Below are 19,866 nucleotides of genomic sequence, written 5' to 3'. Positions count from 1 at the left end.
GACTCAATCCCGCAAGGCACTGACTGCTTCTGGATCACACTGAGTCCCTTTCCCTCCCAGTGGTTGTGTTTAAGGGCTTAAAGGGTGCTTAGCACCTTGCAGGACTGAGCCCCGAATCCAGACAACAACAGGCTCTTTCAAAAACCAAACAGGTTTTCTGGAACAAGGTTCATACTGTAACTGGGCAATATTCTGCGCAATGGATTTTCATACATTTAGATTAAATCTTACCCAGAACAGCAGATCTGGTAGTTAATGGCTGCTGGAAGACATAAACGTTCAGGTATGTATGGTGGTAATTAATTACATTTTACAATTATGGCATTATTAGTCGTTCCAGTTAAGTGCAAAACCATAACTTAGACTAATAGTTAATCTTTTGTGTGTTGGCTGCAGCGCGCTTTGCCCCTCTGTTAAAGCGTATGTGGTTTTTAGAGTTGCAGATAATCTGTGCAGTTCATCTAGCAAAGCCATTTGGGCATTATTCACTGCTGCGCTTACGCACTATACGACGGGGCACTTTGTGCGCTGTGACTTCAAGGGGATCCCACTGGCAGTGGCATTGGGGGGCAGATTCCCTGGCATTGTCCCAGCTTTCTGGACCCCCCCTTGGGCAGAAGCCCACCCAGCCATACAGCCGAGCCACTGGCGGCTGCCTGCATCGGTGCGTTGTCACTGGTGGCACTGGGCTGGAGCCCTGTCCTCCGCTGTGAGTCGGGCATTTTGAAAGGTATGCTTTACCGAAGGGTACTAAGCCGATCGTTGCTTACATTTTGGGAAGTCAGGAGAAATACTTAGTAGCCAAATGTATCTTAAGAGGCCAAGATATGGTGTAGCCTGTGCAAACTCCAGTATTAATTATTACTCTTCCTCTGAAACTTGTTTCGGGAGAAGAGGATGGCATTGGTCTGTTGTAAATTCAGATGTATTTGGCACAGAAAAAGTGCTGTAACGTACCATTTCTGAAGTTACTCTTCCTGTTTTGTATGCAGATGAAGAACATAATCTTCCATTGTTTGCAAGGAAAAAACCAGGACCTGAAACCTTTAAGCAATGGGGTTTAATGCCATCTACAAGCAAGGAAAATTACTTCCAAAAAGGCAGCCCCTGCCTTCCCTGCCATGCTAGGCAAGCGAGGAGATGCTCTTTGATTTTGGTCGTGGTATCACCTGCAAATAGCGGTACTTATGAACTGAAAACTAAACTTGAATTTTGCTTTCAAACTTCTATTTAAGGTTGGCCAGAAAGTTCTAGTTTCTGGCACAGTTCTGTTCTAGGGACTGTTGGAGGAATCTCACTTTAATTCAAATACACCTGTGTATTAATAACCATACCTTTTCAAAATAAGCAATCACACTGCTGGCTTTTGCCCTCACTCCCACAAGTTAACTATCAGTTGTGCACACATTTATGTGTGGATTATCTCTTGAGATCGGTGTGATTTTAAGCATGCAATAGCAGAGAATCACATACATAAAACGTTTGCAAGATCACAGCTCTGGCGATGTACTCTTAACTGAAATCGGGGCATGACACAGGTGCGTAAGTAGACTGCGGATTAAACAACTTGCTGACTGCCAGTTTTCTCAGAGTAATGACCATCAAGTTGGCTCTTGTGCTTTTCTGGGGAATAAGCAAAAACCCAAAGAAAACTGAGCTTTTAGGAGTCTTTAGTAAATTAGAGAGGCTTCTGTGTAACTTTAAGCACAATTAGCTAAGCTAGCAACACTAAGAAGTTAAGAGTTGTTTACCCATTAAAAGAAAGTGGGGAAATGGGTAGAAGTTTATGGGAACAAAAGTGGACTGCTGATGCCAGTGAAGTATTTTCCAAAACTTTCAGCATAGGATGAAGGCACCATGTGATCCCATGTAAGAATATTGCAGCAGAAAGTAGTCACAAGTACTCAATATCCTCCCTGGGAAAACAGCTCCCAGTTTAGGGGAAATGAGCTTGGGGTTGGTTATATGCTAATTGCTTTTCATTACTATGTGTTAGCAAAGCTGTTTAATACTTGCTGTAAAGCCTGGATTTCACTCTCCTCTCATTTAATACCAGGTTAAATCTGGAATAATAAGCTCTCAAAAGCTTAGACGTTCCAGTAAAATGAGATTTGGCTAAAAATTACATGTTGGTTTCTACTAGTAACAGTGTTCTAGCTTTGGTGACCTAAGCAATGAGAGAAGCAAGACTGGTGAGAAAAAAGAATATGCTTCATTATGATATTGAATGATTTAGTAGAAGTTGCTGTGTCTTACTGCAAACCTTAGGAAGGCTTTCCTTCTCTGGAGAGCCTGAACTCCCCCCATCCCCCTTTTCTTAGACTTCAGAACAATGAAAAAAAAATATAATAGTCAATTTTGAATAATTTCCAAGTGTTTGTATGATGTATTTTGCTTAAGTGTTGGAAAATCAAGACGTGCATGGAGCCATATGGCTGTTATTTCAGTGTTTCTCAGGCAGCAATATCTGTGACTCTGAGGGCTGAACACTGAACGGGAGCTGTTTATCAGCTGAATGATAGCAAGATTTCTGATAAATTAAGCATCTTGGCCTGGTAGAATGAAGTATAAAGCTGATACTACAGCCATCCAAAATTGGCTTCTTATAAGGGTGCACCTCTGACTCTTTGGTTAAAACAATTATTCTGGAATGTATTTGTCTGTGGCTCTTCAGGACTTTCGAGTTAAAGCTTTCATGTAAATCTTGTCCTTGCTAGGAAAATTACCAGATGCTGACAGGGGGTGTCACCAGTGGCTCAGCTGAACATATGCTGCATATGGCTTGGCTGCAAGTGCTGGACAGGGAGGCCCTGTTCCCTGCTGCTGCAGAGACTGGTGAAAACAGGTTTTAAACCAACTGATTTCAGCACAATACTAAGCGTTAGCCTCTATGCAGTGTTCATCCTACCAATGAGACTGAATAACTATTCAAGCATAGATTGGCCTGCCAAAATTTTTGCTGCATCGAGGAAAACTTAAGTGACATCTTTACTGAGTTATTTTACAAACGGTCGTTTTGAGGTACACAGCAATCCCAATATCCTTGCATCGAGGCTATGTTTGTATTATTTTGTGGCGAGGCTGGAATTGAAACTGAATCAGAGACTGAATGCAAAGCAGATTAAAATGTCTATTTACCTTAATCATTGTTTTTAATCCCTGAATTTGACACAACAGCACTTCATAAAAAAATCAATTAACCGTTTTCTGGAGTAAGTATTTTCTTGCTTTTCCAGAGAACACACTTAAAAATATTTCCAGTTTGGGAAGTTGCCACAGAATTTTGTGTTTCTTTGTGTCTCTTTTGCAAACCCGCTACAGGCACCCACCCGGCACCACCACCCGCACGCCCACCTCACACCCACGCATCCCGGCACCCTACAGCTTTGAAAGCCAACACGCGGAGAATAAGCTGAGGGCAATTGCATGCTCCTCAGCCTTTTCCAATTCACAGCACTCCTGCGCAGGTCCTGAGACAAATTTCGAGTCTGGAGCCATTTCAGGAGTCCCGTTGCTTGTGGAAGGAGTTTCCACTCGCCTTCCTGGGCTTTTCTCCCTGCCCTTGGATGCTGACTTCTGCCTCCTGCCCTTCAACAGCTCGGGTGCAGCCGGGGAAGCTGGTTCAACTCCCAGCCTGGCAGGAAAAAGCAGAAGGGAGGTCCGGCATCTCTCCCTTTAGGTGGTGGCACGCTCTTAGATTGGCTGGAGCCATCACTTCTACCTTCACCCGTAGAGACCGGGTAGATCGAAGGAGATGATGTGAGCAGCAGCAGGTGGTCTGTGGGGAGCAACAGCATCTCTGGGTCAGCGTGTGCTAACAGGAGAGAGCAAAGCAGCCGTTCCAGTCCTGGCACAGAAACAGAAAGTTTGCTGAATTATGTCATGAAAAGGGAGAGGTGGGAAGAGGTCTGACTCAGGTATTTAGTATTGCTTAGACAAAAGACAACCCTAGGAGAGAATTGGTGCAAACTGCCTCCCTTTCACACTGAGCTGGAAACATGGCCCGCAGCCCCAGCTTAGTATTTTAATTATGTACCCCAGCGTGTTGAGGGAATGGCTTCTATGTTTTTTTTCATCAGATTTTCTTAACTGGAAGTTTAACAAGGTCTTTTTAAAAAGGACGGTGTCACTGACAGGTACCAAAGTGTCCATTTTGCTATTTGCAATGTTTAGGCAAAGACAGCTCACCATTGTCAATTAACTTTTGTAGTAAGGAAATGTGTAATCTTTCAGGTTCAGAGCTGTCTTGTACTCTTACAAGACATAAATTATTAGCCAGATCCGCAAACTCCAGTTTAGAAGATTAATGAACCATCATCAAAATAGGCAATTGAGTCTTGAAATGGGCACTTTAGTCTGAACTCCTTTCAAAAAACTGGAATTTAGAGTTTGTCCTCTGCATGGGTAGGTAATGGATTATTTTCTCTCTGTGTACACTTTTTATAGCTCTCATCACTGTAAGCATCAAAGTTCCCGAGGAGCATTGATGGATTTGTCCTTGCAGGCCCATAGGTTATAAGGTACTACTCCTATCATCGCTTATTTTACACATACGGCACTTAAGCTGAGAAAAGTATGCTGAACTGCCAAGGTCAGAAAGAAAGAAAATCCAGAATCTCTCTTCCCCAGCCTCAGTCATAAAGACATCTTTCCTGCCTGAGATGGGGGTTTCATTTTTTCAGATAATTTACCATTACTTTTGGGGCTGGTAAAATCCAGAGTTGTTTAACCTCTGCTCATGGAATATGGGTGTCTGAGCCAATGGCCATAAAGGTCTCTTGCGGCACTGGTTCCAGTCCTGCACTGTTTCAGGCAATTATGCCATTTGGTACCTTAGATACACATAACTAACTCCATCTCAGGGTACTAAAAAGTCAGGTTTTCTTCCACGCTGTTCTAATAGGAAGACAGTTGCACGATTCTGATGTTCTGATCTTAAAAAAATCTTCTGATTCCCCACCAAAATCTGACTAACTTGTGCAGCAGCAATATCTTACAGAGGCAGTCAATATGTATCATTTGTATTGCTTCCTAGAAACAATTATAATATTACAAATAACATCAGGCTGCAAGAGATTTCCTTGACTATCCTGCTCATAAAAGATCTAATTTAATATGTATGGTTGTTTTTAACAGGACCAGTAAGCTAGCCCAAAATTTATAAATTTGTTATGTGTCTGATTCCATGTCCAAACAAATAAGTTTTAGACTGAGCAGCATAGTGTGTTTTCTGCATCTTTAAATCAGGTAACTCCTGGTCCTGCCAAAATAAATAGACAGTTTGCTTAAATTTGATCATCCACGTTTTAAAAAAATACTCTTGATCTTAGTATTAATAAAGAAGAAGGTAGGTAGTTACTAAGCACCAGAGAGAGGGATGACTATTAGTTAAAGGCTTATCATTGCTTTGAAGTTTTCAGGCAGGATAAATTCAGAGCATGTATTTTATTGAAAAGGCCCAGCACGTAAATGTTGTTGTAGCACTCATTGGTATCCACTTTGTTCAAATTGCTTTTTTCTAGCTTTTCCATTCCACAGGGTTTTCGATAGAGTAATTTCAAACAAGAAGTAGAAGTTATTGACACACTAGAGGTAGAATTAGCAAGAAGATTTTTTTTTTTTTTCCTGAAAAGAAAGAGAAACACGGTGGAGATGGTAATTCAATCTTCTGGCACAAGAAATGTGCCCATGAATGTTAATTTAGTTCAGGCTGTAACAAACCCAGCAAGTTTGTCATTGTAAAAAGGGACTAAACAAAGATAAGTATTGATACTAATTGAAAAAAAACCTGTGTGGTTCTTGAAGCACATAAATCAAGATCGCCTAGAAGCCTCCAAACAACAACAACAACAAACCCCGGTGCTTCCCCCCCAAATGCTACATATTTCTCCTTTTCTTAATCTTACTGAGATATTCACTGTTCTGACCTCAAAAACGTATCAAAAGCTGTAATTTTGCAGGGCTTTTTGCCCTGGCCGCCACGGAGTTAACTAAGGTGCGCAGCTGCACTATCACCAGCTGGGTATTTCTGTTGCATCACACTGGGCCAATTATTCTACCGAGACCTGTTATTTTATTATAATAAGCATCAGAAGCAAGATGATCTTATACAACTTTGCATAATTTCTACTGATGTGGCATCATCATTCCTAATGAAGTCCACTACCTGCTTCACTTTTAAAGCAGTTCCATCTTTTCTCGTTTCCGATGGACTCCGTACCTTTGCGGTGTTGCTGTATCCCTGCTCCCTTCAGCACAGCTGAATTATTTAAGCGAGGTTTGGGTGCTGCTTGTGCTTCCTCCCTGAGCCCAGGGAGAAGCACCATCACTCAGAAATCTAATAAACCCACGCACAGCCCCTTGCTATGGCTCACATGCAAAAATGAATGCAGTGCTCCTCACTGTCACTCCAGTCCCTGGCCTGAGCGGTGCAAACACCCGCTGCAGGTGGTCCTCAGCCCTCAAACTCCTCAAGGCCCTTTCTCTTTGTATTTATCCTTCCATTGATTTATTTTGGCCTCCTGGTTGCATAACAAGGCACCTTCATATCCTCAGGTAATTTTGGAAGGACAGTTTTGAATAGAGAGGACGGGATGGCAAGGTAATTAAGTGGGTGGGGAAGAAGGTTGATAAAGAGGTCTTAATAGTCACTTTTACATGTTATTATTCGAGCAAGAAAAATAAATACAGAAAGGCTGTAGGGCCATCAGATGCCGCAGCGAGGGGTGTGACATAGGAAAGGATGGCAGGTAGAGCCGAGAAGGAAGAGAAAGCAAATGACTGCAGAGTGGGAGGATTCCAGCTCTCTGAGATCGCACCCTTTCCTCCCAACTAGTCCACATCATTTTAATGTACATCCACCTAACAGAAAATCTACTGCAACTTTTTTCAAGACAAGAGGAAAAAGAAATATACATAGGGTATATATTTTCCTTCCCATTTCTGTCTGCTTTGCATCTCCGCGGTCCTTTTCCTTCCTACATCTTACACTTTGTGAGACACAAAACAAAGGTGGAATTCAGCCTTCCTAATTGGTAACTGGAAGTCTTTATGTTTAAACACAATGATCTGTTTATTGGAAACTGCTCTTCTGTAGTACCAGCCATCTCTTCATGTCATGCTGTCTGAATAATGCCTCTTGAGGATGGGGAGAAAGAATAAGATCGCAGTCGGACCCCGTGGGGTTATAAATAGCATTCTAGCAGCCTGAAAGGCTGAAGCCATCATTAAGTTGCATGCAGCTGTATTGGTGTAGGTGGGTGAGTAAGAGCAACTCGGAGATGGGATAATGGTAACCTGGTACACAAGGGTCATTTTTCACTGATGGCGTCACTCCGTCAGGCTATTGTGTTCTCCCTAAATTAGGTCTCTGTGTTTAACTGAGCTGAGCAAGCTCAGCGAAATAACCTCAGCAAAGCACATTTAAAAGAAGATTAGAGGGAAAAACAGTTTGTTATGTGTTCTGATTTAGACCAAGTTGTGATAAACTTTTTTTCACTTTGGTCAGTAATTGCCTTTATCGGAAGCAAAGTAAATGCAACAGGAACTGGCCTTTCGGAAGTAGCATACCAGGTTCCTGCACAGGGGCAATGATGACTTTCACTGGGCAAATTAAGGAGTTAATACAGCAATTTAACCTGAGCTGTCCTTTGGGTGTTTTCCTTAGCAACACAACTCATTTTCTGGAATGGATATTTTCAGTGCCAAGACGACAAAGGTCTTGAATTTGGAAAATCCCTTTCCATTTATTATTACTAATTTGGTTGCAGATATACACAAATGGAAAAATCCTACATTAATTTCACACAGTTTATATATAGAACAGATGAAAATAATTAGCAGCCTATGTTAGTTTGAGCTTGCATACACAAACATACTACTCTTCCCTCGTTTCTAAACTGAACAAATTGAGATCTTGATTGTGCTCCCAGTGAAGTCGGTGGGGGACCTGCCTTTAACTTCTATAGATATATGACTCAGTTTAATTCCCCCTGTGGGACTTGTCAATGTGTAAAGATTCCTTGGAGGTTAATTGCTTGCAGGAGAGTCTTTGCCTGGGATGTAAAAGAAAGGTGCAAACTGCAGAACTGGAGCGTTAGCTGCGTACTGCAGCCTGGAAAAGACACTGTCAATTAAAGCAAAGGGATCTCTTATTTCAGTAATCCTGCATGTTAATAATTAAATTTGGTCACTCATTAATTTAGAGTATGTCTTAGAGAGTCACTTCCTTTGCCATCTTGCCCAATAGCTGTTGAAGTAGGACAAATGCTTTTATGTTTTCCTGAAATGATTCCTTTCGGCTCTTTTTTTGTACTCTCTTTTAAGAGCACCTCTTTAAAAAAATCACTACTTTAAAACAGACATTTAGAAAGTATGTATAAAAGAACCATAAAAGAAATAATAGACTTGTGGGAGTGGAAGAGAGGATTTCTAAACTACGTAGAAAGAATCATTCTCCTTTAGACTTTTCAGATTTAAGTGAGTGACTTTATTACACAAATGTGCCCTTCGCTATTCTGAGAAAGCTGAGATGTATCACTACCTATTAAAAAGTTGGGGAGGGGGGTGTTCCTTCATCATTAAAACTCTATATTCTTTCTCCCATGTCACAGCTTTTGTAATCCTTTCCCACCTGTATTACACTTGGAATAATCCTTCTCATTCCTTGTCACACGCGCATTAAACCTCTTTTAAATTACAGACTTAGAGCTTCTAAAACAAGCATTTCATTTTTTGTGGCGGCAAGTGTGATGACCATTGTCAAATCACTATTAAAAATCTCATGCATATACCGATCTGGAAGTCATTCTTGGAGTTCTCTTCATAAATTACTGTACTTGGTCAACCATAACATGTAATGCTGGCACTGCCTCTCAGTTCACTGCAGCCTTTGTTACTCATCTGGAGTCAAACTATTAGCCTGTAAATAACACAGGACATAGCTCGGTTTTTCAGAAATACCTATGAAAGTGCTATGAATTTGTTCTTATTGAAGCCTTTTCAAGTATTCTCAGTGGCAAATAGTATTAATCCTCTCAAGAAACAAAAATGCTGGAAAACCAGCCAGGAATGCCACTTCAAAAGCACCTTTTTTAATCAGAAATTTGGATGACATTTTGCTTTTTTAGGATTGTAGAAAAACCTTTATATAGAAAGGACTAATTTGCTGAAATTTTGGTTTGTAACTTTGAGGAAACGCTATGGCTTGTTTTTCTTCAAATATTGCAAGAAACTGGAAAGCGCTCAGTTAATAGTCAGAAGAGTGATTTGCCTTCTTTCTCATGGAACTCCTGCTGATAAATTTTGCTTTGCATCATTTTATTAAACCTTGGTGTGACAGCACCTGGATGCTATATACACTTCCCAGCCTTTAAAAAAATAATAATTCAGATTAAGAAAAGATTTGGGTAATTATTGGTCTCCAGTACGGGAAGTTAATCCTGCTCTCAGACATACTCTTTAGTGTGCTGCATCCGTGCTTCACTAAATAGTACGCGCATGTGGAAGGACAGACTCTGACTCAATGAAGCTGCAAGAGTTAGGAGAGGGTTTAAGTATGCTACGGGTAGAATATGTATGACAAACAAGTCTGGAAGATTAAAACTGTAGTATTTACTTTTAGAAACTTGACAAATGTCTAATTGACTAAATACTGTTACCTCTGTAATTGCAATTTTCTAGGTATTTCCTTTATTAAACGTTGTGACATTTAGAGAATACAACATAAAATATAGTCTTACCTAATTGTCTAAAGTGAGCTTTTTAGCATGGCTTTTTAAGGAAGTTAAGTTCTTGCGAGCATGTTGTTAGCGTGTCAATACCTTCTCGTGTCATTTCTGTCTTCTCAAGCAGTTTTAACCTGCCGATGAGCTTCAAATACATTTAAAAGAAGGGTTCAGATCTCAAAGTTATTAGACTTTCTTAAGTTTCAAAAACACTCTTGGCTGGATAAAGGAGAGATACACATTAGTGGCACAGTTCAGCTCAATAGATTTTTCTGCTTTGTCTTTTTGTCCAGCTGGTAGATAGAGGACACAGGAGGAACTGGGGGTTCCCTTCTCTGAGGAGGCTTGTGGATTAAAACAGATATCAAAAATGAATGTGATGGATATAGCTGGGATATTTATGGAAAGGAATGTGCAGGAACATAGGAACATAAATCCCTTGAAATTCAGGTTTGAATAGTTAGAAGTTTTTAAGCAACCAGCACAAACCACTAGAGATACCAGGGACGCTGTGAGATAAGTTTACAAGCCCCATTGAAAGTGCTTTTAAAGTTAACTTCTGATATACTTCTTGTCTCATATAAATAATATTACCCTTAATAACATTGCTGAAGTAATTCTCTTGGCCATTCCAGTGCCTCCACCGAGTCCCTCTTCAGAGACTTCCTTTTCCCACGGTCTGAAGCAGACAGTTCTTGTCTGCGCTGACTCCAGAACTTCCCCCAGGTAGTCCCAAGCTAACATAGATCACCAGCCACGGTCCGTATGGACCCTCTCCATACTGTGTCAGCATTTCCAGTCCTAATCTCCATTTCCTCTTTGCTTCCCATGCCCAACACTGTGGAGAAACCACTTTACTGCCTCATTTGAGTCATTCTTCAAAACTCACTCCTTCCATGGGGCATACCTTAAAGCCAAGGCCAGCAAGACCTGGGCTGGTGACAGGCTGTCCCTGCTGCTGCTGACTGCCGGAGAATCCTGTGGTCACTCCCAGAGTTATTTGCTACCTCATTTGACCTACATCCCTTAAGCCCATTTGTTTGCCTCATCCCCTAACTACACCTTGCTTTTGAGAGTATGTCTATACTGCTCTCCAGAGAAGTAATTACAGCGTGTACAGTCACACCAGTCTCAGAGGAGAGGCAGTGGGGCTCATGGCCCTCATTACTTCTTTGGGGTGTCTGTTCTGCCACGCACTCTGTGTTGTCCTGTTTTTATTTTGCCTCTTACCTGAGCTACATTAAAAGAGTTTTAATTATGTCTACAGCTCCAGTCCAAGTGCAGAAATATTTTTAGGCAATAAACTACTTGAGCAAGGACTACCAGTTGTTACGGGTCTTTGTCAGGAGCCACGACTTGGGGCTGTAAAACATTGTCTCACAAAATTTTCCTTCTAGCATAGGAGCGCTGTTCAGACTGCGCACGAAATGTTGTTCTTGCTGCTAACTCTGAGCAACAGGGGCAAACCAAAAGGTTGTCCACGTCTGGGACAGAAAGACAGCCAGGGAACCAAGCAGGAGCATCTGAAAGAGCTTGAGCAGATTGGCGAGTACTTCCCTTCCAGCATTCACGTCTTCAAGCTTAACAAAGCAAATCACGCTTAGGAAAATATGCTGATTTGTCTACCCGTGAGAAATTTGTGTTTGGCACCACAAACACAACGCGGCCCCCGACCAATGTAAATACTACATTGAAATACATTTATATGTTACGGATTGTTTAGTTATAAAACAACCACCTAGCTACTAAATACACTTTGCTGGGGTGAAAAAGAGTGGCAGATGATCTGAGGCTTTTTTTCAAATACTTCGGGCTTACCAGGAGGATCAGTTATGCCGTGTGAGGAAGTGGACTATCTAACCCGCAGATTATAAGTGGGAAAATAAACTCGTGTGTGCCAAAGGGGGGAGAACTGGTACCTGTGCTGGCCAACGGGCTGTGCTACGCGGCGGGACAGCGCAAGGCCTGTGCCCGTGAGAAAAAGCAAGGGCGAGCCCCGCACACGTACCTAGAAACGATGATTCTGTGATTCTACGAAACGCACAGCGAGTGCTGAGCGGAGCCGGGGACCCGCTCGGGCACCGCCGCCGCGCACGGCCGACGGAGGGGAACCTCCTGCCGGCAACCGGCAGCGCCGGAGACCCGGCGGCGGGAGTCCCTTGGGGGCGGGCGGCGCAGAGCAGACCCTGCCCGGGGTGCCGGGCGGGGACACACGGACACCGAGGCCGAGGTCCGGCGGGAAGCTCGGCGCGGGGGCGGCCGGAGGAGCCGGGGGTTCCCGCCCCGCCCCGCCCCGCCCCGCCCCGCCGCCGCCGGCCGGCGCTGCCCGCGTGTGTGCGCGGCGCCTCCCGCCCGCGCCCCCCCCTTGGCCCCGCCGCGGCGGCCGCTGCCACAGCGATGCGGGAGCGGGCGGCGGTGGGGACGGGCTGAGGCGGCGGGGTCCCCCCGGCTTCCCCCAGGTAAGGGCGCTGCTCCGCGAGTCGCCTCCCGCCGCGGGAAGCTGTCGTGGGCTCCGCGCCGGGAGCCGGTTTTTTAAATGGCGTTTCATTGTATTTGTTCTCCCGCCTCTCTCCCGCTCCCTTTCTGCCTGCTCGGGTGCGCATTCTCCCAAAGCCGCTTTCTCTGGGAACTTCTCTGCCGAGAGCAGCCTCTCGTTCTCATTATTGTTACTTTTTTTTTTTTTTTTTTCCCCCGCGTGGAAATTTGCGAGCGGTACAAGAGCACAAGGGCAGGCCGAGGTTTCGGTGCCCGGCGGGCTTTTGTCCGGCCCCGGGTGCCGGGGCGGGGCGGGGGGGGCAGGCTCGGCTCGGCTCGGCTCGGCTCGGCTCGGCTCTGCCTTGCAGCCCGGCAGGCTCCCGCCGCGACGCTGTGACTGAGGGGGATTAAAAACAGCGGCGAGGGAGATTTCAGGCGTCCCGCTGAAACACGAGAAAATCCGTTTATCCCCAGAGGGACAGAGGCTCGCGAAACTCCTTTTCAAGTGCGCTCAGGAGGCAGCAGCCTTAAAACCGGTGGGGACGAGCACCGAAACCCCCCCGCCTTTCACGAGGTGCTCGGCGTTCGCCCGGGCGGGATCTGCCGCCGCTCCCCGGGCCCGCTCGCTGCGCTCTGAGGGCGATGAAAAGCCCCGCCAGGCTTTTGCATCCCCTGCAGGCTACGGGGGGGGGGGGGCCCTGCCGCCGGTCCCCTGCCTCGCCTGGCCCCCTCCGCATCCCCGCTGGCCCTCGGAGCCCCCGCGGGCACTCGGGTGAGAAGGGGACAAAGAAGGGGCCGGGGCTACCTCTCCCTCAAGCGCAGCTGCACGTTTTCTCCCCTCGTTTCGGGGAGAGGGGGACACCCCCCCCAGGCAGTGGCAGGTTTGTGAAGATCCCACTGGCCTTTGCAGAGAGAACTGTGCAGTGACCTTCGGTTTTAAGAGGGTGCCGGCTTCGGACCGGGCATCCCAGTGGTTTCTGGGCACTGCGCAGCACGGCGGTGCAAGCACCTGCCTGCCCGGCAAAGACCCTCGGCCGGGGCAGGGTGGCACGGCCGCGGGTCCCCACGCAGCCTTCCCAGGCACCGGAGTGTGGTTTGGGCTGCTGGAGCTCCCACGCTCAGCTCGGGGAGATCCCTTGTACAGCACGTGGCAGTCACGGAGACTCCGGTCACTTCCAAATTCAAGTTTTCATGGCGCTGTCGTGACAGCATAGGCTGGCTTCTGGCTTTACGTACCGCCGAACCTTTTCTTTGGCTAGGGAAAAATACTTCGCTGTGCGCTTGATGTAACTCTTAGGTTCACCTGCTAGGGGACAGACGAGACAGTTGAGTGTCATGCAGCCTTCTGACAGTAGCGAGTGTAGGAAAAAATACATGTATTTTCCTCTTCGTTGCCTACTGTTTGAGGATTAGGTGGCACCTGATGGATGTGCTCGGCTTTTTGGATGAAAACTTCCCACGTGTCCCGGGGCTCAGTGCTGAGCGCCGTGAGGAGGAAGACCAGATTGCTGTTGTGGGGGGTTTCTCTCTAAGTGTGTGTGTGGATTATATTTAGTGTTGTAAGGTAGGTGTGGTAGTCATACTGAATTTATGAGGTTATTAAGCATTGGGGAAACAAGTACATACTGAAATTATTCAGGTCTGTTAAATTGCTAATGAATGCAATTATACTTCGAGGGAGTTATGAATGCCTTCTCCTCACCACGGCAACACACCTTTGTTCGGCAAAAAAGAACTTCGTTTCGTTTGTGTCTTTATTTCCTACAGTGGGGCTCAAACTTTTTTGACTTGGGGACTTTGTAAGGAAATTTCTCTCACGGTTGCTTTTGTTCTCCTGATGCAGGCAGTGCAGCCTGAGGAGCTCAGCTCACCCAGTCGATGTGAAAGCAAGACAGACCAAGGTGCAGCAGATGAAGGAGAGGCAGCGAGGTCAGCTGGTGGAGACAGCAGTGTCGCTTTGAGCTACCCCAGCCTCCGTCTCCATGCGTACAGCATCGAGAGCATGACAACGTTTCCGAATGGCTGTGGAAATGGCACCACCGTTACTTGTATAGTTATGGATAATAAAGAGCCCCAAAACCAGACTACCTGTGTCAGTCGTAATGGGGGATACAGCACCAGCAACAGTCATGAGGAGGAGATTCAAGAGGATAAACTCAGCCCTTCCAAAATCATGCGCTTTTTCACCACCCCTCGGAAGCGGGCTAATTCCAGCTCTGACAGGCCTCGTTCTCTGGTTTTGATGGGCAACTCGTCCACGTGGAATGCTTTGTCTTCCATCAGAAAAATGGGATCTTTCAAGAAGCTGAAATCTTCGGTGCTCCAAGGAATTCAAACAAGGGAATGCTCAGACATCTTAAACGAGAACGGCGTAGGCAAACATGGTTCAAACGGGGCAGTGGTGCGAGTTCAGACTAACAGGTATTCCTATTCGGGGCCTCTACATGATTTCCAGAATGCAGTGGATGGTTTAGCTTCTGACTGCTCTGATGCGGAGGAGAGCGATGAGTCTTTCCTGAGGAATACTCATCGCTCGCGCAGCATTAGGCGGGCTTATGGTGCTGGCCGCATAAACTTGCTAGACACGGATAAAGTTCAGAGTCATCACAACTGTAGTAGGCCAACATCACCTGTCATCGCAGAGCCAAAGATCTGTGAAATTTTGGTGAAAGACTCTGAAAACAACAGGATCATTTATCGGAGAAGCAAAAGCTCAGATAATTTGAACTTTCTGAAAAAAAGTTCATTCAAACGGAAGTCCACCTCAAACCTTACCGACCTCAAGGTTGCAAGTGAAAACCAGACGCCAACAAGGACTGTGAGTGTTCCTTCTGCTGACTCGGACAAAACTGGTGGGAACCCCGGGAGGAGATCCAAGCGATGGAAGAGCCCTATCAGGGCAAAGGACTTTGACCGAGTTTTGAAACTTGTCAGTAATGTTACAGATGTCGCATGGAAGAAGGACGGCCCTAAGAGCACAGCTCCTTCTCCCAGTGAGCAGTCCCAGAGAACAAGGTCAAACAGCAGACTGCACGATGACTACTCCCGCAGGGTTTCCAGCAGCACGGATCACGACAGAAAGAGATGCACCTCCCCGGTATCTAGTCCAGACTCTTCCTCACCGGGAACACCTTGTCTGCAAAGCCCCGCAGTTGCTCAGGATAAAGAGACTGAAATGAATGTAGCTGTTGCTGAAGACAAAAGCCTCAGGACATCATCAGGTATCCCAGACTCTGATAGTTTATCACCCACGCTGAATGACATTAGTCCATTTCCCAATGAAGTGTTTTATTCGGACTCGGATGAACCAAAAGCTACCCAGCAGTTTACATATGAAGCTGAAAACCCTCACATTCCCGTCAGGCCGACTACTCCAAAGCCTCAAAGTCCCACTGCAGAGAAGGTCAAGTGCAATATGAATTTCCAGTGCCCAAACCATCACAGCACATTGTCCCTGAGCTCATCGGAGAGCGAGGAGAGAGTCGAGGTACCGGGGCTGAAGTTGGGCAGGAATCCTGTTTGCTTCCAGGACTCGGTGCAAACTGTGTACTATGATGATGGAAATGAAGACAGTGGCATAAGCAGCCACTCTCAGCTGAGCCTCAATTTAGCCTCTGGTGCTGAAGAGAAAAAGGAAGAGGTAAGAAAGAAAGCAAAATCCTTTAGAAGCTGCATATATATCCATCAGATTTTGTCTTTATTAATGCAAAACAATGCAAACAATGCGAAATAACCTGAATACTAATGGCTATTGCAGCTCGTTATTGCTAAAATATGCTGACAGCAATTATTTCCTTTAATATATTCTCTTTGGATGCTAACATCAAATTATTTTTTCTTTGTGCATTAATATCAAAGAAAGTTTTGGCAGCAAAGCTATTCATGTATGTTTTCAAGGGCAGCTTACTGCACCCTGCTGATACACCACCTTGACATGTGCTCTTGTCAGTTTTTACCAGCCTAAGCAGGGTCTGGCTGTGTTTCCTTCCAAGCTGAAAGGTCTCTAAAGAGTCTGTATATTTTGAAGGAGTGTTGATGCAGTGTAAAACACTTTGCCTGTGGAAGCCTTGCAGGACATGGTAGTACTTGTAGAGCAGTGTGGCATGACAGATACAGTAGAGGTTTAAGCATTCAGTTGTATCTGATGTTTTCACTGTCCAGTGATGGCCATGCTGAGGATAAACTGTTTGGTTATTTATTTGCCTGCAAATTTCAAAGAGCAGTACTTTAGATGCTGGGCCGAGTGTGTTGCTACTCACGTTTTGGTGAAGACAACAGTGTTTCACTGCACCTAACGCGTGATTTCATACTGTCAGTAGATGGGTAGATAGATGCGTTGCAGCACCTCTGAGGTAAGTTCATGCAATAACCCTGCGCCGTTACCTAAAGCACTGTGTGAGTTGGCACTGGAGCAATTTTGGCAGTGTTGGTGAAGAGCTGCCAGACGTATCCTGCACCCACCTGAAATGGTGTGGCTCACCTCAGCCCCAGCGATGGGCAGTAATGTGGTTTTGAGCTACTCGGGGTGAGGCAGCAGAGAAAGGTTTGCTGCTCATTGGGAAAAATACACCAGGGCAAAAATCCCTCTGGATCTGTATGAATATGGAAACCATTTACAAAATAAAGCTGACGTGTCTTTTAAGCCACCCCAGTTTGACTAAAAGCATCTTGTACCTTAGGTATGAGATAGACAAAGGCAGTTGTTGCAGCTGCACAAACTTCAGCCTTTCATGCTGTACAGTCTTACAATGTCTGTCAAGCCATCTTACCTTTGAAAGCCTGGCATAGTTTTTGCGAACTAACTGTAAATAGTTACAGAGCTTATCAATATTGTCCTTCTGCTGGAGAAAAGCGAGTTTGTTTACTGTAGTGCTTGCAGCTATGGTAATATTGGAAAAATAAACCCAACGTGTATAAATGTTGGGGCTCTGAGGTTATTTCCCCCTCTGGAGTTCCAGAGTTGCCACAGCCATCCATCTTTCCCAAAACTCTCACTTAAGAACATATGCAAGGAGATGCTTTCACACTGCCAGAAGAGGCAAGAGCCCTACTGTGGACGTCTGTCAGTCGCATTTCTCGGGAATAAAATGGGAAGTAGAATTAATGCTACTCATCTACCATCTAGTGGTGATCTGCCATCATGACCCCAGAGGAATTCAGCTGGTCCCTCCCCTTGGCTCCCGACAAACCAGTACAGTTTTTAAATGAACGTGTACATTGGGTGGATAAAAGTTACTGCAGTTTTAGTTTTAACACCACATTCTGTTATTATCTAACATGCAATTTAAACTTTCTCTTTATATTACGACATATTTTAGGTTAATTTTGAGTGCCTTTTAGTGCTCGCCTCAGTTGTCTAAAATACAGAGCGTGCACTGGTGGCAGCTCTGGGTTTGTGTAGTGGGCAGGCGGCCGGCGTGGGATGGAGCCCTGCGGGAGGTGAAGGACACGGTGGCCAGCCCCCTCCTTCTGCTGTGAGCCCTGCCTGGACCCCCTGTGTATGGCAAAACAACCGCGGCCACCCAAACGATGCAGCTGCATCCAGACCTCTCTTCTGATCCGAAAAAGCAAAGCTCTTGGAGGTGGGAGCTGTGGATTGGAAGCAGGAGCTGTGCAGGACAGGGTTTACTTCTGTCTCACTATGTAAGGGGTGTAAACTCGGTCCTCGCTTTTTTCCACGCCTGCTCCTCATCCCATACGCAACCCTAAAGCTGTGGCACTCAGAGTGACTGCAAAACAGGGAGAGTGGTATGGTTTCTCCCTGCCATTTCTCTGAAGGGTTTCATTGCTCATTTCCTCCTCCTCCTTTACAGCATGGTTCCCTCAGCGTGGAGGTAGCTTGGCACCAAAGATACTTATGCCAGGTTGTTTTTTAATTGGAGTTTATTCAGCCCGCAGGCACTTTTATGAATGCCGCATACTCACACAATGAGGTCATTGGGGATTGAACTTTTCACTACAATTCATTTTTAATTCTACCTTACACCTTCACGTTACAGAACTGTACCCACCCGGCAAGTTGTTCCTGCGACAGTCAAGTGCTTGGTTCATTCTCAACAATCATTTGAGATGTAATGCTGAGCCGTGCAAATCCCAAACTTTTAAGACTTTGTCTGAACCTTAAATACACTTTGTTGACGGACAAATCTGCACTGTTTCCATGGTTCATGCATCTTCTTTTCTGTATGGATTTCACGTAAAAGCCAGTATGTATTCCGGTGCAGCCACTAAAATCTCTGTGGCTTGGAGACATATTTCAGTACAAAGCTTACAAGGTGCTAAGCAGTCAGGCTCAAACGTGTTCTTCTTTCAGGACTGGCTGCTGTAGCTGGAAGCAAATCTAGTTTATTCCCTTACCCACTCATCTAGTAGATTAGTCAGTAAATGAAGTCTCTGGAACTTGGTCCATCTCTATATTTTCCCAAATGTGGATATGAAACATTTCTACCTTGCTTTTCCCTGACGCTGTAAGGCTAATTTTGCAGTATTCACACAAGGGTGTTTATCCATTTACCTGAATCGATGTTTTGGGGATTTTTTTTTCCTATGCGATTCAGTCTTGAGATCCTGTCACTTCTGTCACTTTGTTGGTTTCACCAAAATGCGAGATTTGGACTGGAGCAGGGGAGGTTTGGCCTTCTCGGTTGTTGGTGCTGCCAGAGGTTGCTTCCCAGGGAAGAGCTAATTAAGTGCAGCCTGGATCCATGCCTCAGCACTTCTTCAGCTAGAGGCATGAGTCACCAAAGCTCATCTGTGACAGCCCATGCTTTCCCAGTCTGCTTTATGCCACTGTCACTTATATTCAATATGTTGCTTTTAAGTAGCATCAAGAGATGATTAAGGACAAGTCTGTATTTGGACTGTTTTGCGTAGTCTTTACTTTCCTGAAGAAGAGCCCCATGTTACTGTAAATAGCAAAAACTTAAACTCTCTGCTTTGGACTGGCATGTGTCAGCCACTAAGGCTGCTGAAACAAAATACTGTTCTGAATTTGTTACAAAAAAGACAAATCAATTTATTTGACTTTTCACCTAGTCTTTCACAAGCTTTTAGAGCACCTGCTATTTAAGTTGCCTTGCTGGCATCTGGCTTCGCAGTACACCAGACTTTTTATTACTTAAATAGCTTATCTGCATGACTATAAGTGAATGATAAATTACAGTGAAGAGGTAACTCTGCTGTAATTAGGGTTGAGTCACATTTTGTTTATAGACTGTATTTTAAGTGCTCTAAGACCTGTCTGTTGACTCATTTATGTTCATGCCATGCGAAAGTCAGTGGTCCCAACTAATCCACATCATGCAGTCCCCCAGCGCTCAGCTCTTGGCAGAGTTGAGCTGGTCTGACCCGTACAGGTCTCGGGGCTCTGAATATTGAGCATGGATGGCTTAACGTGGGAGACAGCTTATGGAGGAGAAGAGGAAGAAGAGCTGTATGGGTGGGAATATGGAGAGGATTCAGCTCTGGCCTCACTGTTCATCCTCCCTATTTCTTGCTTCAGAAAGTGTCCTCGCAGTGAAGGACCAAAGGGTGGTGGCTGGATGGGGTCATGCTGAATACCCACAGGGAGCATGCAGCAGCCAGGAGCTGAGGATGGGCATCCTTGGTACCTACCACAAACTCCCGAGTGCTGTGGGGCTGGGCATGAACACACCTGCTGGGAGCT

General features: G+C 45.3%; 1 protein-coding gene across 5 annotated transcripts in view; it reads left to right on the top strand.

Moving 5' to 3' along the window:
* SPATA13 (spermatogenesis associated 13) overlaps window positions 1-19,866 on the top strand; it is a 165,030-nt gene that overhangs the window by 102,825 nt on the left and 42,339 nt on the right. For 3 of the 5 annotated variants that reach the window (XM_052812622.1, XM_052812619.1, XM_052812621.1), the window contains exon 2: window positions 14,044-15,840. In XM_052812622.1, the coding sequence (XP_052668582.1) occupies window positions 14,044-15,840 (1,797 nt within the window). Of the gene's footprint in view, window positions 1-29; window positions 284-12,146; window positions 12,185-14,043; window positions 15,841-19,866 lie in introns of those variants that run through there. The other 2 variants (XM_052812620.1, XM_052812623.1) reach the window with 2 other exon arrangements.

This window comes from Harpia harpyja, chromosome 17 (genome assembly GCF_026419915.1).
Source record: "Harpia harpyja isolate bHarHar1 chromosome 17, bHarHar1 primary haplotype, whole genome shotgun sequence".
Classification (NCBI taxonomy): domain Eukaryota; kingdom Metazoa; phylum Chordata; class Aves; order Accipitriformes; family Accipitridae; genus Harpia; species Harpia harpyja.
This window is presented reverse-complemented; position numbering and strand designations above follow the sequence as displayed.